The sequence below is a fragment of the Pogona vitticeps genome, chromosome 4 (genome assembly GCF_051106095.1).
Source record: "Pogona vitticeps strain Pit_001003342236 chromosome 4, PviZW2.1, whole genome shotgun sequence".
Classification (NCBI taxonomy): Eukaryota; Metazoa; Chordata; class Lepidosauria; order Squamata; family Agamidae; genus Pogona; species Pogona vitticeps.
In genome coordinates, this window is record NC_135786.1 from 1,877,722 (window position 1) to 1,897,501 (window position 19,780).

The window sequence follows — 19,780 nt, forward strand, 5'->3', positions numbered from 1 at the left end:
CTCATGTTGCCAGCTGCCCCACCAGCCAAAAATGACCCAACTCTCCTGGATATCCATTTGACCAGGCGAGCTGCGTTATACCTTGGTTTTGGTCCCATGTATCCCATTTTCCTATGTGCACCTCTTCATGGATGGCTGCCTTGTTGTGGCGAAGGGGCTTGAGTCATTCAGAGAAGCTCTGGGCTACACCGTGCAGGGACACCTGAGAGGGAGAGGTCATAGTGGAGAGTTCTGACTCAATGCGATCCACCTGGAGCAGGAACCGGCAAGCCACTCCAGCATCTTTGCCAAGAAAACTCCATGGACAGAAACAAAAGGCTAAAAGAGTCCACAGTGCAATGCATGAAATAGAGCTTGCAGGTTCCGGAGGCCTCACCAACTCCCAGACATACGTTTATACAGTGCAACCCAAATCTCCAAAATAGGCACTAGAGATGGGCACAAAAGGAACCATGGACCCAAACACCGGACGAACTGCGCTGGTTTGTGGTTCGTTTCAGTTCGGGGATCCTGTTTTGCTGAAGCAAAACGAAACACTGAACATTTTTATTTCATAGAATCATAGAAATCATAGAAAAGTGAAGTTGGAAGGGGGCCTACAAGGCCATCAAGTCCAACCCTCTGCTCAAGGCAGGAATGCCATCAAAGCATCTCTGCCAGGGGATTATCCAAGTTTTTCTTGAATGCCTCCAGGTTTGGAGGGCTCACCAATTCCCGAGGTCACAGGCTCCACTGTTGTTGGGAAGTTTTTCTTCATATTCAACCGAAATCTGGCTTCCTGTAGCTTGAGCCCATTGTTGCGTGTCCTGCACTCTGGGATGATTGAGAACAGATCCTGCCCCTCCTCTGTAGGACAGCCTTTCAAGTATTTGAAAAGTGCTGTCCTATCACCTTTGGTGTTCCTTTGGTGCTCCATTTGCTTTGGCAAAGGAGATGCCCGCCTGCCCGCCCCCTTCCCACTGTCCCCATCGCCTCTGTCTACCTGTTCCAGCCGCCGCCTTGGGGGCCATCCGCAGAGGCCACGGGCCTGGCTTCCCTGCAAGGAGCCTTTTGTGGCCTCTGAGCATGGCCCCGTGAACTGCAAACCATCACAAACTTTTGGTTTTCTGGTCCATGCCCATCTCTGCTGGGCACTGGAACAGTCCCAAAAACCCGACGGAGCCTCTTTCCACCTTTGCTACCTCCGATGCCCATTCCAGAAGAGCCCAAGAGAAGCAAAAGCATCTGGGAGGCCAGCTCGTGGCTTCTCCGGGGCTTCTTCCCTGCCTCTTTTATTTGAAAACTTTAAAAAGGTACAAGAAGAAACCAAAATCACAATGAAATGTGAGCATCTTAACATGAAAAACAAATATAGCACAATAGGAACAAAGAAACTGCAGGCTCAGTACTAGGACCATCTGGAGACAGAACCCAATTTCGCTTCATGACGGAGCCCCCTCCAAAACGGCACTGATCCTTGTGAAGAGTACACAACCCTTCCCTTTTTCAAACACACATTCCATAAAATCTCCCCATTTGCCAATACATCTGTTTGCACATAGCAAGCCCTTCTAAATTTTATATCACACATTAACTTATCATTAGTCGCTTTGTGCCACACTCCTCTATACCAATCATTCCCTTTAAGGTCATGGTTAACATCCCAGATCTTTCTTCCCCTTAGCTCTGCTGTTGATGTAACATTTGAAACCAATTCTTCTAATTGCCCAGCTCTGTGGCTTCTCTTCTGGGCTTCTGGCTGGGTCCTGGGGTTCTCCATCAAGCAGCCTAGCTGAGGAGCAGTTTGCGAGAGAAAAGGCAGGAAGGGAGGAGGCTACACCAGGTGAGGATCCGTCTGTGGATTCACACCCAGAGTCCCCCACTCGAATCAGCTGTGAAGTGGAAAGGGAGGTGATGGGCCTCGCTCTGCCTTGGTCACTGGCTTCCCCTTTTCCTTCTGCCTCTTCACGGTTTGTACTGAACATCGGCTCCAAACAGCAGGAAGTCCTGAGGAAACACCAGATGGCAGAAGTGAAGGGACACATCTCATGTTGGACAACCGCAAAAGAAAACCGAGACCCTTCCTGTCCTGGTGGATTTCTGTAGGTCAAACACGGGTAGAGGTGACATGACACCTACAACCCAACGCTGGTTCATCCCATCTGCAAGCTACGTTTCCAGATGTCACCCCACAGCTATTATTTATCTTCTCCCCATTTTCTTGTCTAGACCCTGATCAGACACTACAGAGAAAACTTCAAGAGATTCCATCAAGCATGGATTGATCGTCATCCATGCATTCTCCAAGGGTGGATTTTCGTCCATGGTTTCTGTGAAGGCTCCTTGAGTCTAGGAGGTTCTGGTGGGTTTTTGCTTCTCACCTGGCTTTGCAATCTTGTCAGGGGCTCTGGAGCCCTGCCATGATGTTAAGAAACGAATCGAGGCGTACGCTCGGCCCTCAGAGCTGCTGGTGTGTCCAGACTCACCCCAGCAGTGCCGGCTTAGCCTGCCTTTCAGGAACCTTTCATGTGTGCCGTCTTGGCACCAACTTTATGAAAGCGACCCGATGGATGGCATTTTCTTCTGCAAATGGGCTCAGGAACTACCCACCTGGTATGGCTGAAGGATGAGGCTGTAGAGCTCCACGTGGTCCAGCAGAGGAAGGGGGAAACCCTCAGCCAGCCGTGCTGGAAAACAAAATCCATCGGGGTGATGGAAGGAATCAAAAGGGTGGGCCAGGTTCCAACAGAGTTAGGATTGAAAGCCACATCAGTTCCCCATCTTTACCCCTCTTTCCTCAAAGCAGGGCTTTTAATCAATGCCCCCCTCCCTAAATTCTGTAGTAAGAAAAGTCACAATATATGGTGCACACTGAATAGATTCTGACCCTCACATTCTTGTTCAGGTCTCAGTAAGCTGACGGTTAGTCAAAAAGGAGTTGTTGGTTTTCTCTCTCTGTGTGTGTGTGTGTGTGTGTGTGTGTGTGTGTGTGTGTGTTTGCAACCTTACATGCTGTCTGTAGTAGGTATTTCTGGGAGGGACTTTACTAGGTTGGGGTGACTGTCAATCTAATCAACACTAAACAATCATTCCTCCCACCTCTGAATTCAAAGATAGGCCTGCTTCTCTATTCTGCGCACTTTCCCTTTCTTTAGTCTTTTAGAGGAAGTCAGTTTGTTGTTTGTTTGCTGTTGATCTGCTCACAGCTGTAAGTAAAGAAACATTTTTTATTCTTTCTCCTACAAATATCTCAGAGTGAGTTATTGGGAATTCAAGTGCCGGTTAATCAGAAAGGTGTGGGCTCTCTGGGGAACTTTCTGCTATTCCCCTCTGTGAGTCTCTGGACTTCTACTGTGTAGCCACGAGGAATTTTAATCAGAAATGTGAAGCTCAGCAATAAAAAGAGTGGGCCTGTTCTTTCTCCATTGTGGCTTCCCTTCCAGTCAGGTCGAAGGCTCCACTTTTCCTTATGATTGCAATCTTCCTTGGCAGTTTCCAGGGACTAGATATTAAGCCTGTGGAGTGGTTTCAACAGAAAGAAGGTCCACTTTTTGAGGCTTTATTTCCTCCTTTCCAAAATGAGCGCTCACTTCAGAGAGAGGTTGGGATGCGGAGAAAGTTATAATGATGCTAGCACATCTTACAGAGCAAGCCTTACCATTAATTTGTGGCAGAAGGATGCTTGAAGCGGAATAGCTCAGGATGGCTTGCAGCAATTGTACCTAAGAGGGGAGGAGGAGGAGAAAGAGAGAGAGAGAGAAACCATCTATGAGAAAGGTGAAGAGGAGGATTGGGAATCCTTCATTGTGATCATCCCACACACCAGCTTTGGTAGGACTCTGTATGTGCCTTATCAAGCAAGGAGAGACGGTGGTGGCAGGATGTAAAAAATGGGTATTGATATTTTATTCAAAGATAAGCCCATAAAGAATAAAGTTGCATCCTGGGGCTGCCGTCTCTCCTTGCTTGGCAGCTTCAGTGGATGCACCGGTCCTTTCTGTTCTTGTATCTGCCTTGGCCTGTAGACTCAAAGGCCCATAGCCCATTGGTTGAGAGCTCCGGCTGGGGAGCCAGAGGTGCAGAGTTCGATTCCCCACTGGGCCTTCTCGACAGACTTGATGACCCACAGGGTCCCTTCCAGATCAGTAGCTCTAAGATGATGACGATGATTTCTTTACCAATTTTTAGCTAATGGGGTAGATCCACCAAGTGGCTTCAGGAGGCCTCCTGGTTTTCTAGGAAAAGATACTGGGGGGGGGGGGCAGAATTAAGCTGATGATGACAAGGTAGTCCTGCCCCACTCAAATAGGGAACGGGAACCTCTGGCGATACTGGTGGAATCCTTGTGTGTGGGTACGTGGAATAACTGAATGAGGCCATCACGCCACAGAAGGCACTGAAAAGATCTTACCGAGAAGGGCCCAACGTCCGAATGCTTCAAGGACAGCTGCAGCCTACACGGGAGTAAAGGAAAGAGAGAATAACATCTGTGTTTTTAGGTCGCTCATCTGTGGCAAAGGGGTCAATAGCAGAAGGCAAGTTAAAACACACCAGAGGAACAAGCCAAATGGTAGCAGGCAGTTTGTTGAGCCTTGGTCTACCTTTGCTGGCTGCCAGCGGGGATGTTTCTGGCTAGAAGCTGGCACAGAAATAAATGAGGACGTTGCGGAGGCAGAATGTGGTCAAACCGGCAGTTTCCGGGTCCTGCCTGCCAGCAGTAAATCAAGTGCACGTTTTCTGCCCCCCTGCATTAACACCCAACCATTTACTGTAGCCTCGTTGCCCTTAATCAAGAAAACCAAGGGAGCGAGCGGGTGGGTTATGAAGATGGTAGACTGCCAACGGGGAAAACCTCTGCTCACCTGCCCAGTTTCAGGGACCCGACAATCCGGGTGGAGTTCACGCCAACTTTGGCTGAAACCGGGGCTCTCTGGAATAAAAGAGGAACAGAATGAGCCCCACTTTGGCGACACCTTGAGGTTGTTCTAATGATGTTTCTGCACACAACCGTTTTCTAAAAAATAACATCCAATGGGGTGAACTTCTCTTTTGTGGGGAGAAATTTGCAAAAGTATAAGAAACATTAAATAAATGAAGAGAATGGGGAAAGAGAGAGGGAGGCATTAACAACATGGAGAGGGGGAAAAAAGCTGGTAATAAATATGGAAACAGGCAGAAAGACGCATCCTAAGGTCATAGTGCTCAATTTATATAAAAACAAGAAATCCAGAGGAAGAAGAGGGCTTAAGAGAAAAAGCAGGCTGGAAGAAGCTGCAAAATCTTTGCACAGTTGACGCTGATGCACGGAAAGGAGACGGGCTCGCCTTACCGCCTCAATCACAAACAGAGGAGCCAAGCTGGAGTTGGGGAGAATCGCGGACGCCTGGACATTAACCACTGGAGTCAGCGAGAGGCTTTCGGGTGCAATACGTAACAGCGGGGCAGAAGAAGGGGAGACCTTGAGCACCATGAGCATGTTGGGGTACATCTTCTCCAACTGGGGGCAAAGAGCAAAGAAAGAACATGAACCTAGGCCGTCCTGTTGCCTGGTTCTTCCTGACATTTGTGGTTCCCTGATGAAGATTTTTCATTCTGCCCGTTCTCAGATTTCTAGCCCAGGCTGCCCAATCACTCAGCCCTTCTCTCCCTTTTGAGAAACAGAGTGCCCTTGTTGTTCGTCACCCTTCTTCTGACACCCCAAAACTGGCACAGGGGAGGCAGAGCACCAGTCAAAAGGGAAGAGTGAACAGTCAAGGGCCAGTTCTTCTACCATTCCATAATATCAAAGAGCCTCGTGGAGTAGCGGTCAAACTGCAGTATTGCAGTCAAGACTCTGCTCATAACTTGAGTGTGATCTCAGTGCGTTCAGGGAGCCAGTTTGAGATGGACTGAGCCTTCTGTCCTTCTGAGGTTGATAAATTGAGTGCCCTGCTCACTAAGGGGTGGGCAATGTGTAGCTTATACAATGTGTTACTTTGCTTTATTTAAAAAATGATGTATTTTCCAGGATAAGCATGGCCCCTCTTGTATGAAAAGTTAAAATTCAACATTGGGCTGCTTTGGGCCCCTCCCAACCTTCGAAACACCCTTGAGGTCCCCGATGCATGTGGTATTTTGGGGCAGCCTGGCACCTCTTTCGGATAAGGTTGAGCAGCTTATCCATGGGGGGCAGCCCAGATGGGGAAAAGTGGCCCCCGCCTTTCGCACTCTCCTCCTGATGAATCTAAAATGGTGGTGGTGGGGCAGGGTTTAATTAGCAACACAACACCGGTGTTTATCCCAACAAGCAGTTTTGACATCCATTGGATGCACGGCAAAACATACACAATATTTTTGAAGGAACATATTTAAGAACACTACAGCCCACTCTCTCCAAACACTGGGTAAGGTAAAGGTAAAGGTTCCCCTTGACATTTAGTCCAGTTGTGTCTGACTCTAGGGCACGGTGCTCATCCCCGTCTCCAAGCCGTAGAGCCAGCGTTTGTCTGTAGACAGTTTCCATGGTCATCTGGCCAGTGCAACTAGACACAGAATGCCTTGACCTTCCCACCAAGGTAGTACCTACTTATCTACTTGTATTTACATGCTTTCAAATGGCTAGGTTGGCAGGAGCTGGGACAAGCGACAGGAGTGCACGCCGTTGCGGGGGTTCGATCTTACGACGGCTGGTCTTCTGACCTTGCAGCACAGAGGCTTCTGCAGTTTAACCTGCAGTGCCACCAAATCCCGCTCCAAACACTGGGAAGTCCAGGGGAAAGGCTTTTAGGTTTTAGAGCACAACACAAATGAACATTCCTTGCTTTCACAACCTGACCACAGATCCATGCTCAACGGCAGGGTGATTTTGAACTTGGAACCAGGAGAACAGGGAATGGGGAAATGGTGGAGACTCTAAAGGGTGGGCAGTGTGAGGCCCAGGGACCAAAATCTGTCCTTCTGGCCATGCCCCCTCTTTGTGATACCATCAGAGATGTTTGCAGGCCCTTCTCCATCAAATGACAACAAGTGCGTCTTCTAAGGATAAATGACTTGCAGCTTCGATTTGGATTCCTGCACTAAGCAAGGGGTTGGACTTGATGGCCTTATAGACCCCTTCCAATTGCACGATCCCATGATACTCTGAAAGCTTTAAGCTAAAATGTGCTCATCCATTTGTTCCACCCACTTGCCTTGGCCCCCAATGGCCAACTCCCAAGGACCTCCCTGGGATTATGAGCCCTGGACTGAAGGCAGTTCTGCACCCTGAACTCAGAGCTTTAGAATCGCCACCCAGTGGAAGAGCTTCCTTCCCACCCCAACCGTTGACAGCGAATGCACCCATGATCCTTTTTTCACAGGACTCTGTTCCGAGAGTTAATCCACCCAGAGGGCACCTGCGATGTCGCTTACCTGTGGAATGAAAGCCCCCAAAGTGGTCGTGTTGAGCCGCAGTTTGAACTCCTTGGGAATCTGAAACAGGACAAAGAGAGACACGGAGGGAAGGATGCGCGAGGGTAACAAAAGTCAGGTCAGGTACTGCAATCACAGTGTTGAGGTCCTGTCGGCAATCCTGGCTGACAGGCAGGCAGGCTCACTTAACGGAGCATAACCGCGTCGCCTGACAGGAGTGAAATGTGCTACTCTGGTGTAGCAAAAAATATTAAAGGGTCCCGTGGCGCCCTCAAGACTAATAAGGAGTATTTAGCAAAAGGTTTGATGCGTTTCAGATGCAGTTGCAGAAGTCGGCTGCGGTACAGGACAACTTAGGGAGGACAAAACACAAAAAGAAAAAAAGCAAACCCCGTGTGGTCCTCCTCCATCATCCGAAGACAAAGGGAGGGTGATGGGTGCCTTTATGAGATCATGCTAGTCTCACACACAGAGGCTAGTTTTGGGCTCTGCACAAGGTCTTCCTGAGCCTGGTGGTTCGAGGCTCGGGTCACCCAGAAGGAAGAGAGCAGTTCCAAATTCCACATCAGGATGCACCAGCCAGGAGAAGCTGTTGCCTGAACTTATCTCATCTAGCTGCAAATTGGTACCAGATGATATTGCGCAGTATTAGTGCAAGAGAAAACATTTCTCCGTATTCAAAGGGGATGCAGACGTTCACGCATAGAATACGTGGGATTTTGCTCACTCTTGCCAAAGTTTGGAAAGATTCTTTTTTCTTGTCTTATGTGGATTCCTCCACATTTCAACACATTTTGGGTACTGAGAAAACAGGATGAACTGCATGTAGCAACAGGGAGAAGAGACGACCCTTTGTGACCCCTCATGGCCAGGCCCGCTTGGCATCCTTGAACCCTGTTTCTTCTTACCATGCTGTCGGTGATGTCAAAGGTCATGACGCCCGCATTGAAGTACACGTTGCTAGCCGTGTTGAAGAAGTAAGTGGAGACTCCGAAATACAGCATGCGGTCGTGATCCACCGGGAAACTCAAAGCAGGGGGTGGGAACGGCGCGGGAGAGCGGTGGGTCATGGAGAAGAACTCACCCTGATGTCCGGGGGAAAATCAGAAGGAAAGAAGACAGGCGAAAGCAAGAGGAAAACTCAAGACAATTGTCTCAACCCACAATATATATGATGATGGGGATATATAAAGTCATCATCCCCATCATCATACAATAGCCGCACACCAGACTCCTGATCGGTGAGAAAAAAAAGCAAAAAAAGAGAGATTAAAAAAATGGTGGCACTATTTCATATTTTTTTAACGTGAGCTTTCTCATGGACAAGGGCACTTCATCAGGCACACCAGACTCGTGTTGCCCATTCATCCGAGTCCAAGGCCCCTTCCTGGGCCATGCGACACCAGCGCAAACTTCTCCAAGCGTGCATAAGATGTAAGGATTTGTGGGCTTAACATGCTTCCCTTCACATTCGGTGACACAGCGCCTCCTTTGGCAGGTATGACCGCGATTCCCATCGTTCCGGAAGATCATCCCCAAAGCAGAGCTGTGCCAGGAAGGGAAGGGAAGGGAGAGAAAGCAGCGGGCAAATTTCTCTCGGTCAGGAAGCAGTTGGAAGTCCAGGCGGCAGAAGCTCCTGACAAGGAAATCCTCCTCCAACCCCTTCCACTTCCCGGCTGATCATACCTGTAGCGCCAGGTCAACAGAATTATTCGTGGTGACAGGAGGGCCAGTCAGGGAGTAATCAATACCAGCAATGTTGTCAATTTTTGCTGTGACTAGAAAAAGAAAAAAGAAAAGAAAAGACCATGTGAGAGATCGGTCTCAGAGTGACAAGAGGGGACTTGGGTTCTTCTCCTGGGACGACCCACCTTTGAGGAAGGAAAGGTCTGGTCTTGGTTTTAGCACAAGCCTGCGGGCAAGATGGGGAAAAAAAAAAATAAAAGCAGAAACCCTGTGGCAGCTATGAAACAATGTCCAGCTAACAACACCCATCAATCACAGTGACAGATAATCTCTCCTCCCTATCACAACAATACACCCACAACAACAACAACAAAAACAACTGATCACCATAATCACCCATTTCCTGAAAAGGACAAAAGCTGATCCAACAGCTATAAATACTCAGCTCCCAAACAAACTGCACCAGAGCACAGAGTGCTACTCCTGTCCTCTGAAGAGGCCGGCCACAGAAACTGGCCAAACGTCAGGAAGAACAACCTTCAGAACAAAGAGCCAAAGAGCCCGAAAAACCCACAACAACCATTAGGTCCCAGCCGTGAAAGCCTTCGCAAATACATAGCATGGTTTCTAGCTCCATCCAGTGACCAGTTCTGGTAATGACACTGTGAAATCTACTCTAGCAAATGCTACATATACAAGGTCTCTGGTTCCCCCTAATGGCAAGTTCTGGTAAATTCATCATTAAAAGTATATATTCGGGAGGGGGGGGATTTTCTTTTATTTTTTAAAATAGTTTTCAGACGGTGGACAAGTGAATCAATGGATACTCATCCTACAGATAAGGGGTCCTACTTTAAGCAACAACAATGTTGTGGCTCAAAGCTCAAAGACCAACTGTCATGGAACATGACAGTTGGTCTTTGAGCTTTGAGCCACAACATTGTTGTTGCTTAAAGTAGGACCCCTTATCTGTGGGATGAGTATCCATTTCATGCATCTATCCTCTTGCCAAATATATCAGAGTAAAGACACTTATGTCTGACACAGCGGACTTGACCCATGAAAGCACACATTGGAAAATATGTTAGTCTTCAAGGTGCCACTACGTTTTTGGGTGCTAAGACTTATTTTTGTCTGGATGAGTTGCACATACGGTGGCACACAGTAAAGCAGCCACTTCTTTGAAAACGGTGGCTGAAATAAATGTATTGGTCTCAGAAACATCATTTCCATTTTGTTTTTCCTTCCTGTGGCTGCCAAAACAGATAAACTGAGTGGCCTCACTGAAAACATGCTCTGGCAGAAACATGGAGATATTATCCAGCTCTGGGCAAGAGAAAAGCTCAGAAAAAGATTCCTCTCTCTATCTTACACTGGAGAATGGAAGCAGGAAGCATGGATTAAAAATATCATTGCTTCCAATCTTTGAGAAGGCCTGGAGGAAAAGTATTCTGTGTCAGCTTCCTTGGGTCTCAGCCTCAGGAGAAAGGAGGCATATAAAAATAGATCAGTGAAGCAAGCAAGCTTTCGATGATTGGGTTCAGCCGAAGGTGTTGAAACCGTGTTGCTTCTTAGGTAGAAGGGGCTCCTTTCCTTCCTCTTGGTGCCAGCCCCTCACAGGTCGTCCTTACCTGGTAAGGTCTGCAGGAAGGGCATCAACTTGGAACTGACGGCGCTGGTCACCGTCTCACAGATCTGGGAGGAAGAGAAGGAAAGAAAGTTTGAGGAACCCACCTCTTGTGGGAAAAGAGGCCAACGTGTGAGGCACCTAGTTTGAGTTCTGTTGAAAAAGAGAGAGGGGGGCATGCATAACAAAAGTTATATATATACAGTATTGCTGTAAATCCTAACCCGTTGAATTCCATGTGAGCTTTTGTGGAACGCAACCCAGTTCCTCGGATCCGAGCTGCGCCCAGGGTCTCACAGATGGGTTGAAGGAGTGGCAGAAGGGGGCGTTGCCAAACTGGGAAAGGGGAAGTTGCACCTTCCTTCTGAGGCACCTGGGGAACTGGCATTTCAGAGGCACCCTCTGAAATAAAGTGCGTCATCTTTTGGGTGTAGCGAGAGGACTTTAACAAAACTCTGCAACATGTCCTGGGTTTTCCAGTCTCCCAGAGTACCTCTAGAAAGTCTGTTCCAGAGGCTGTGACCGCTCACTAGATGGTGCCAAACGGGGCCGGCCGACCCATGCACGAGGGCTGCCAGCTGTTCCTTACACGGACCTTTTGCCTGTCATTGTCTCTGGTCCTTCCTCCACCTCGGAGGCAGCCACTGCCAGAGAGCCATGTCGCAATTAACGGCTAGCAGCTTGTCTCCGTGTCTTGGCACCGGCTGCTTGCATGTCGGCCGTTGTCTCGAGCAGAAGGTCCCATTGTATTCAGGGACACTGTCAGCTATATGGAGGTCAGAAAGACCTGCCAAACCAACAGGCATCAACTTCTGCTCCATACATACAAAATGTTCTCAGCTAGAAGAATTTTGATGTGTTGAACGCCTGGTGGTACTAACTGAGCACCCGGAAAATTAAAAAATCAAGGCCGTGAACTGACCCCCAATGCAATCTGTGTCTGAACCCCCTTGTGTTCTCCTGAGGATACTTCGATCCAATTTATGGCTGGCTCAGTATTTCTGTGTAAGAAAAGCCTCCATGCAGAAGTCGTTTGTAGCAGTTAATTTTTATATAATTTATTAATTTTTTTAAATAAATTTTGCTTTTCATTTCTGTTGTACACCACCCAGTTTAGCCAGTGTTGCTAGATGGGAGGGAAAGGAAGGAAGGAAGGAAGGAAGGAAGGAAGGAAGGAAGGAAGGAAGGAAGGAAGGAAGGAAGGAAGGAAGGAAGGAAGGAAGGAAGGAAGGAAGGAAGGAAGGAAGGAAGGAAGGAAGGAAGGAAGGAAGGAAGGAAGGAAGGAAGGAAGGAAGGAAGGAAGGAAGGAAGGAAGAAAGAAAGAAAGAAAGAAAGAAAGAAAGAAAGAAAGAAAGAAAGAAAGAAAGAAAGAAAGAAAGAAAGAAAGAAAGAAAGAAAGAAAGAAAGAGGAAGTCAGATAGCTAGCTGGTGACATTACAGGCACTAACCAATACGTTCCCCTCACAAGCCAGTTCAGGGGACATAAGAAAGCAAGAAGCAGAGATGAGCTGTTGTGAGTGTTGGTTTTGACACCACCACACCAAGACCAGGAAAGCTTGGTTAAGGTGGTGGAGAAAGAGAGATAGACCCTGACACCCTAAAGAGAAGTTCTGAGCTAACCACTCAAAACCAACACCAGAATGCATGCATGCTTCTGCAACACACACACACACACACACACACACACACACACACACACACACACACACACACACACACACACACACACACACACACACACACACACACACACACACACACTCGGTCCTAGTAGCACAATAAGATATACTAACTAGGTTAAAAAGGGAGGAGGAAGGAGATTCGGAGACCAGAAACCCCCCGACTGCCTATGCTAGCCACGACCCGTCAGTTCAGACGGCAGCCCAGTAACTTCAGAGGACAGGAAAGGCCGCGAGGGTTGTGGAGGCGAAGCGGTCAGCCTTGTTTTCCACGCGTGCCAGCTCAGTGCATTCCTGACAAAGCGTTCGCACTTCCAGTTTCTTCCACCTTTTAACGGCATCTTTCTTAAGGTGTGATCCAGGCCTGTAGAAGAAGCCTTAACGGGTGAGGGGGAATAATTGCCCCAAGAACAGGGATCCGATGATCCCTACAAACAAGCTGCAACCCGTGGGCTTTTCCTAAGGCCAGGCTGCACAGTTTCCACCTGAGCTTTATGGATAGTTATGCAAGGGGTGCTCGGTGAAAGTTGGAGGCCTGGTGAACCACTTTTGGTCTCCTTTCGATGATGAGCCCGTGCGCTAGGACAGAAAGAGTGTCTCAAAAGGAAACCGGGAGCAAGGAGGTTGGACTCACCACCTGCCAGCGGTTCCCTTCCCTCGGTGCCCTCTCTCCTATTGGCTATGTTTCCAAATGGGAGTTGAGTTCAAGGCTTTGTCAGAATACCCTACGTCCCTTCCTTGCTGTGTTTTGATGATAACAACAGCGTCTTTTCAAAGAACGCTTTGAGACTGGCTTTCCTGTCCCGGCAGCTTCACTGTCAGCCGAGATTGAGCAGGGCCAGACCCCCTTGTTTCAGAGCACATGCTAGAGTGCCTTTTCCTTTCACTGAAGAACACCAGCTAGTTCACACACAATGCTGTGTGAGGTTGGCTGGTTGGTTTTATTGCAAGAAGCGAGCACAGAAAGCTGGGTGTGCAATTTTGAGCATGCAGCACCTCACAAGGATTTCTCAGCAAGAAGAATCCGGGCGAACGCCCCGGGAGAGGACTAGGAGAGACCGCACACAGAGTGTCGGAGAGGAACTAGTGGTTTTACCTTGCCTTCCATCGCTTTCCGTAACCCAGATTCAATGTTTCTGTGGAAGAGATTGTACAGCCACCTGTGGAAACCAAGGGAAAACATGACGGTCTTAATGCTTAGTCAGCTTGTCTGCAAAAGTAGACACACTTCTGCCCTCTTGATGTCATAAGAAATGAGGAGCTTCACGAGTTCTGAAGCAGCAAAGAAAGAGGAAGCGAGAGGAGGTTCCAAACAGGGTGTTTCCTTTGCATGTTATAGCGAGGGCTCCACTGAGAGTGTGCTTTCAGGGTGCAAGGAAAGCAAAGGTTTCTGGGGCATCTTAACTTTTTTGTGTGTGCATGTCTGATCTGTTGCATCGGGACTGAGCAAGCCATGCAGGCACCATGCCAGTCTTCCTGCGGCATGCACAGAGGTCGACATGACAAGAACAGGAGAAAGTGGAGACAGGGGAGTCGATGGAAACCATCCTTAAATTATTTGCAGTGGGCTGGGCTGGGTGAGCACCAAAATGACAGGCACCACGACTACATCTTCCCTAGGATGGGATGTGTAAGGAAGAGGCTGAAGTCAGGAGTAAGAAAGCCAGAAGATCGTTCTGTAGGAGTCAAAGCTACAGGGGGCAAAGTCAACGTACCCCAACCGGCCAGAAATGTGGATGTTGACGTCAGATATGTGGGCTCCGCAATCAGAGGTGGCGGCTGTCAGTCTCCCAGTCCCATCGGTGCCCAACTTTAAGCCCACCGAGATGGAGATGCCCTCCACCTTGAGGTCAAAGGAGCCGTGGTCGCTGCTGAGGGCAGACACAAGCAAAGGACAAGGTTGAAAGCAACCCACGCAACCCTCTGGTAAATACTCATCCTGCCCTTTTCTCTCCAAGCAACACATACGGAGGGCGTCCACGGGGTCAGAGCATGTGGTGCTTCACAAGCAGAACTTCCCGTGAGGTCCGTTCCTCCCGGGTGCCTCGGATTTTAGATCAGCTGGGAGGGCACGAGGAAGAGTCCCAGAAGGAATGTGGTGCTAGAAGGTCCAAGGGACTAATGCTGCACAAGGATGCTGAGGGCAAAGGAATAAGGGAAGCCAGCTCTCATCCTATGGAGGCGAGCCCCACAGCTCAGAATAATGTCTCAATGACTCTTAGCTAAGCCCTCTTCCCTTCCTCATAGTGAGATTTCCCTGTCTGAGATTTTTAGTTCTCGAAAAATCTCAGAGGATTCCCCAGAAGCTCATTTAAAGAATCCTAGAATCATGAAGCTGGAAGGGGCTGAGAAGGCCCATCGAGTCCAACCCCCTGCTTGCTCAAGGCAGGAAGCCAAGTCAAAGCAGATCCGGCAGAAGATTGGCCCATTTTCTCTTGAATGCCTCCAGCATGGAGCGCTTGCCACCAACTGAGAGCAATGGTTTTGTTGTCATGCTGCTCTAACAGTTAAGACGTTTTTCCTGATATTCAGTCCTGCCCCTTTCAGGTCTTTGAAAAGTGCTATCCTTTCTCCCCTCAGTCTTCTCTTCTAGAAGGACTGCTGCAATTCCTGTCTGAAATGGCATCTTTCCTGCGCAGGATTTCCTGGAAATGGTCCTGAGCTGCACAGAACCTCCCCTGTCTTGGGTGGGCGGGTGGGAACGAAGGAAGACATTTGAGGGAGGAAAAGGCTTAGGGATTTTTAAACGAAGCCTCCTGGTGGGGGACCCAGCCTGGCCAAATACCCAGGACCCGCCCTGTCCTCACCCGCAGGGAAGTGGCTTCTAGCCTCCCGCTAGCTAACCTCAGGAGATCACGTGGCCTGTCCAATTTGGGAGACGGAAACAAAGGAAGCACGAAGGGCTGACTCACAACCAACGCCGCTTCTTCACCCTCCACTGGCCCGTCAAGGCGGCAACAGCGTTTGTGATGGAGACCTTGAGGCCCACGCCAGGAAGGGGTGCGATCGATGAGCTGGGCAGCTGGAAGGTGCCGATGTTCAAACTGAGGGAGAAAAAGGCGGGGTGGCAAAGTAGATATCCAGAGAAATGGGGTGCCCCGTCACGAGGAGCACGTTTCCCCTCCTTCACAGGATTTTCTCAGATATTACATGCTTCTGATATTCACACTTGCAAAGTAGGCCACATTTACTCCCTAGGGAGCAATCACTAGGCAAAGCACGCTAAATACAAGAGACAGAGGTCAAGAAAAGCCTATGCCATGAGAAACAGGCATCGGCGTCTTTCCCCTGTTGGTGGGGTGTCGCCTCTAAATGCCTGTAAAGCCTATCCTCTAGTTTGTCTCAAGCATACAAGGATGGGATGTGGACAGACGTTGGGTGGGCACAGCTGGACAGTTGTGATTTTTAGCTTTGCTCTTCTAGCAGTTCAGTGGAGGATTCAGAGAAAGGGGGGGGGGCATTCAGCCAAGTGACCCTGCATCCAAAGCAGAAAGGCTTGTAGGATGGGACCACTTTCCCCTCTCCACCATGCAGGAATCCCCAGATCTCAGTTTAGGCAGGTGGGGAAAGTTTAAACAACTTGTGGGTGGGTGGGTGTGAATGCGTGCAAGCCTTAGGCCACCAGGCTTGGGCACACCTTCCCCGGAGCAAAAAGGCCCCCGGAACACTTTGTCTGTTGAATGGCATGGGACGGATTGGGCCCCAGCTGAGAGAGGGGCTGAGAGCTGTGGCCGAGCAGAAGCTTCCCGGTGGGTGTGTGTGTGTCTCTATTTGCTGAATTTAGCTGGGGAAGGGGAGGAAGGGGATGTGCAGATTTTGCCTTAGGATTACGACAACCTGCCGCTTCTGTCTTGGGCCTCCTTATGTTCCTTCGCACATTTTTACACTCTTATTTCACAATCCTACTTCTCCCCCCAGACACATAGACACACACTTCTGTTCTTTCAATGAAAACAGCCCAGCGATACTTGCTCAGAGGGGGAGACCACCACCCTCCGGCATCCACTGTTGTTGATTCATGACCCTGAGTGGGTCTCTCACCCATAGAAGTTATAATCCACATTTCCCAGGACTTTGACATGGAAAGACCCGGAGAAGTCAGGCAACTTCAGCTTGGCCAACTCCTGCTGCAGGACCGCGACCCCTTCTTGACGAGCTGAAACATAAAAGGGGGGGAACGCTACTGAAAACAGAGCATCACCTCCAGAAAGGGAGCGGCTGAGTCCATCGTTTTACCCACTAAAAGGATGAACGGAAAAGTGAGATGCTCAGACCAAAAGAAAAGACTCAGGATTCGGTGTGGTGGAAGGATCGCACCTTTCAACACACCTGAGAAGACCACGACGAGGGTGCATGGGGCAGCGAGCTTTGGGGCAGCTTCCCCCACCCGAGAGGGCTGCTTTGCTTCAAATCAATGGGAGCACCAGACCAGTCTTGTTAAGGAGCATCGTGGCACAGGGGTTAAATTGAAGTATTGCAGTCAAATCTCTGCTTGCAACCAGCATTCACTCCCAGAGGATTCTGGTGGACGGCTCGAGGTGGACTCAGCCGGCCGTCCTTCCAAGGTCAGTAAAATGAGTACCCAGCTTGCAGGGCGGGCGGGGGGGGGGAGCGGGTAACTAAATTTTAAATCACCCAGAGAGTGCTTTAAGCGCTATGGGATGGTATATAAGCGGCACACTTTGCTTTGCTTTATTTTACAATGCTGGCCCAGCATCCTGTTGGGGATTTATGCCAGCATAGGTGTAATGGAGTGAATCCTAGCAGAGGAGTGATTGACAAGCTGATGATCTGATTCTTTGGTTGCATGCAAGTCACAGGACGAGGGCAGGAGACCAGGAATGCAACCAGCCCTTCATTAAGTGCAGGCAATTCACCTCCATGATGGGTGCAGTTCCTTTTCTGCCCATGCAAATCGCCAGCGAGCTTCTGACTGTTACGCTAAATATCCCTGACTTGCCCACTTTCTCACTGTGGGTCCAAAGAGAAACTCCTTCATTTGGTCCCCTCCCGACCAGACCAGCTTGTGGAGCGGAAAAGAAACCAGACACCTACCATAATCCAGGCCTTTTTCCGTGATTCTGCCCACAAAACCCGGATTTGCGCCCTCGGAGCAGAGCGCCAAGCAGCAAAGCCAGGTCAACAGAGGAAGCCGAGATGGGCTGCTGCCTTCAGGCATCCTTGAATGGTTCAAGCACCTCAACAGAGGCAGAGGCAGAGACAGAGACACACAGAGAGAGAGAGAAGTACTTCTGCGGGGGGGAAGTGGCCGAGGCAAACGGTTTGCTTCAAACACAGAGAAAAAGGAAGTGAGCCCAAGCAGCCTGGAGGAGCAGGAAACGGTGCATATATTTCCACAACAGGGTTTCCCCGCAGTTGCACAATTATGTGCCCAGATCTGGGTCATGGTGTCCTTCAGCTGGACCTGCCTTGTGCTTTTTTCTCCGCCTGGGGCTTTGCCAGCTGGGTGGGAGCCTCGGCAGCTTGGAGCGGTGTGTTCTGTGACTCACGGAACGGTTTGCAGTTTTGAAATGCTGGCCTTTCTGCTCTTGGGGTGCAAACAAACAAAGCCCCACCCCCGGTCTAGAACTCCAAAGAGCATTGCTGACCTTCAGCCTGCAGCTTCAGACACCCGCCGCTGATATTTTATTACTTACCTGTTTATTAATAATATTTTCATTGATTTGCTGTTCTTCTGCACACAGGGACCTGGAATGCCATAACACAACATTGCCAACAACTGTTACATATACATAAACAACACGATGAAAAAAACCCAGATACTTCACATAATTGACAGAAAGGTAAATTAAAAGCAACATAGAAATAAAGCTTTTCTTGACACATAATCAAGGAAAACAGTGGACTTTTTTTTCCCCAAAGGCTCATCTGGGTAGAGACGGCTCAGTGTGAAGAAGGGTCAACTGTTGCAATAAGGTCAAGGCACTCTGTACATGCCCAGAGGCACATGGGCATGTTTCCTATGCATTCTCCTGAATCCTGTGGCAGGTTTGCTAGTCAGGATAAGAAAGAGCCGGTCAATTAAAAGCAGGAATCTCTGGCTGTTCTGGAGACGTGATGCAGGTGGAACCTTGTGACAGAGCCAATAATAAAAGCAAACAAATAATAAAAGCAATAACAAATAATAAAGCCAACAATAAAAGCAAACCTCCATCCAGTCATGGACTGCAAAACGAAGCAAACTGGCTTGTGAACTATGAGAGATTTGAAGAGTTCCTCTTGTGACAATCAGAGGTTCTCAACACTTAAGGAATGCTTTCTTCTGACAGCAGGCTATCTGTAATGTCTTGTTTGAGCCAGATGTTGCTGGTGGAATTACAGTGATATTGTCAGGACAGCTGTGCTTTTTCTTGTTTCTTGTCCTTGTTTATTATCTGTTCCTTGATTGTTGCCCTAGATCTGCAGTGATTGTGGATTTTCACGTTGGTTTCACGATTTGTCTAGGGCTTGCTGGCTTTGCATGGAAGAGGGTTGCTGGTAACCAGTACCAACTGGGATTTGAAGGGAAAAGAAAGTACTGTATATAAATGAAGTGTCTCATAAACAGAGAAGGATGTGGTCCACTAGGTAGAGCTACATGGTAAGAGAAGGACGGGTGCAGGAGCAGCAAGGGGAAATGAAATGACACACCAGACTGTCGGTCTACGCAGGCCAGGAAGTTATAGGCGGGAGGAAATGCTTGGGGAGGCCCTAGGGGCCTCTACGAACCTCTCCTGGCCCCATGGCAGGCAGACAGTGGCTTGGGCATATCCAGTGGCAGAACACCGAGTGAGATATTATTTATTTATTTATTTAATTTATATGCTGCCCACTCTACCCAGAGGTCTCTGGGCGGCTTACAATAATTAAATTATTAGGAAAACATGCCAAGGAAAGAGAGAATCCTATTCCCATAAATACTGTTCTGCATTCAGAAAAAGTCAACAGAGCCTATGCCTTACGCCACTGGTTCCCGACCACGGGTCCCCAGATGTTCTTGGACTAAAACTCCCAGAAGCCTTCACTACTAGATGTGCTGGCCAGGATTTCTGGGAGCTGTAGTCCAAGAACATCTGGGGACCCCAGATTGGAAATCACTGCCTTATGGAATCAATGGTCCAGTTTTAGCTGAAGCATGGCTAACATGGTCTGGAGGAGGGCCCTGGTGAACATCAGCAAAGCTTTTTCTGCTCTTCATTTGCAACAATTTCCTTCCTTCTGTAGAGGGTGTCGAGAGCCTTTCCTTAGACTGTAAATCAGGAGCTTTTATTAATGTTCCTTATGACTTGCTGGTGGTTTTTTTACCTGTTTGGAGGATGGTGACGCATGTTTCCGAATGACCGTCCTTGGTGGGAGGGACGGAGGTTTGGGGCAACTAGGAAGGCTTAGGACATGGGTGGGCAATTAATTTCTATGGGGG

At 48.9% G+C, this 19,780-nt stretch overlaps 1 protein-coding gene across 2 annotated transcripts; it reads right to left on the reverse strand.

The window, feature by feature from the left end:
• Window positions 1-1,240: 1,240 nt before the first annotated feature.
• LOC110088946 (bactericidal permeability-increasing protein) lies at window positions 1,241-18,234 on the reverse strand. 2 transcript variants are annotated; one of them, XM_020811601.3, is made up of 15 exons: window positions 17,416-18,234; window positions 16,402-16,516; window positions 15,273-15,404; window positions 14,076-14,228; window positions 13,457-13,520; window positions 10,686-10,749; window positions 9,055-9,146; window positions 8,277-8,453; window positions 7,369-7,428; window positions 5,309-5,476; window positions 4,842-4,909; window positions 4,391-4,433; window positions 3,638-3,701; window positions 2,590-2,666; window positions 1,241-1,986 (listed from the first exon to the last, which is right to left on the reverse strand). In XM_020811601.3, the coding sequence occupies exons 1-15, from the start codon at window positions 17,765-17,767 to the stop codon at window positions 1,945-1,947; spliced, it is 1,671 nt and encodes a 556-aa protein (XP_020667260.3). In that variant the 5' UTR covers window positions 17,768-18,234; the 3' UTR covers window positions 1,241-1,944. The 2 variants fall into 2 exon arrangements, with proteins under 2 accessions (XP_020667260.3, XP_020667259.3); XM_020811600.3 differs by having other exon boundaries at window positions 14,076-14,231.
• Window positions 18,235-19,780: the final 1,546 nt, after the last annotated feature.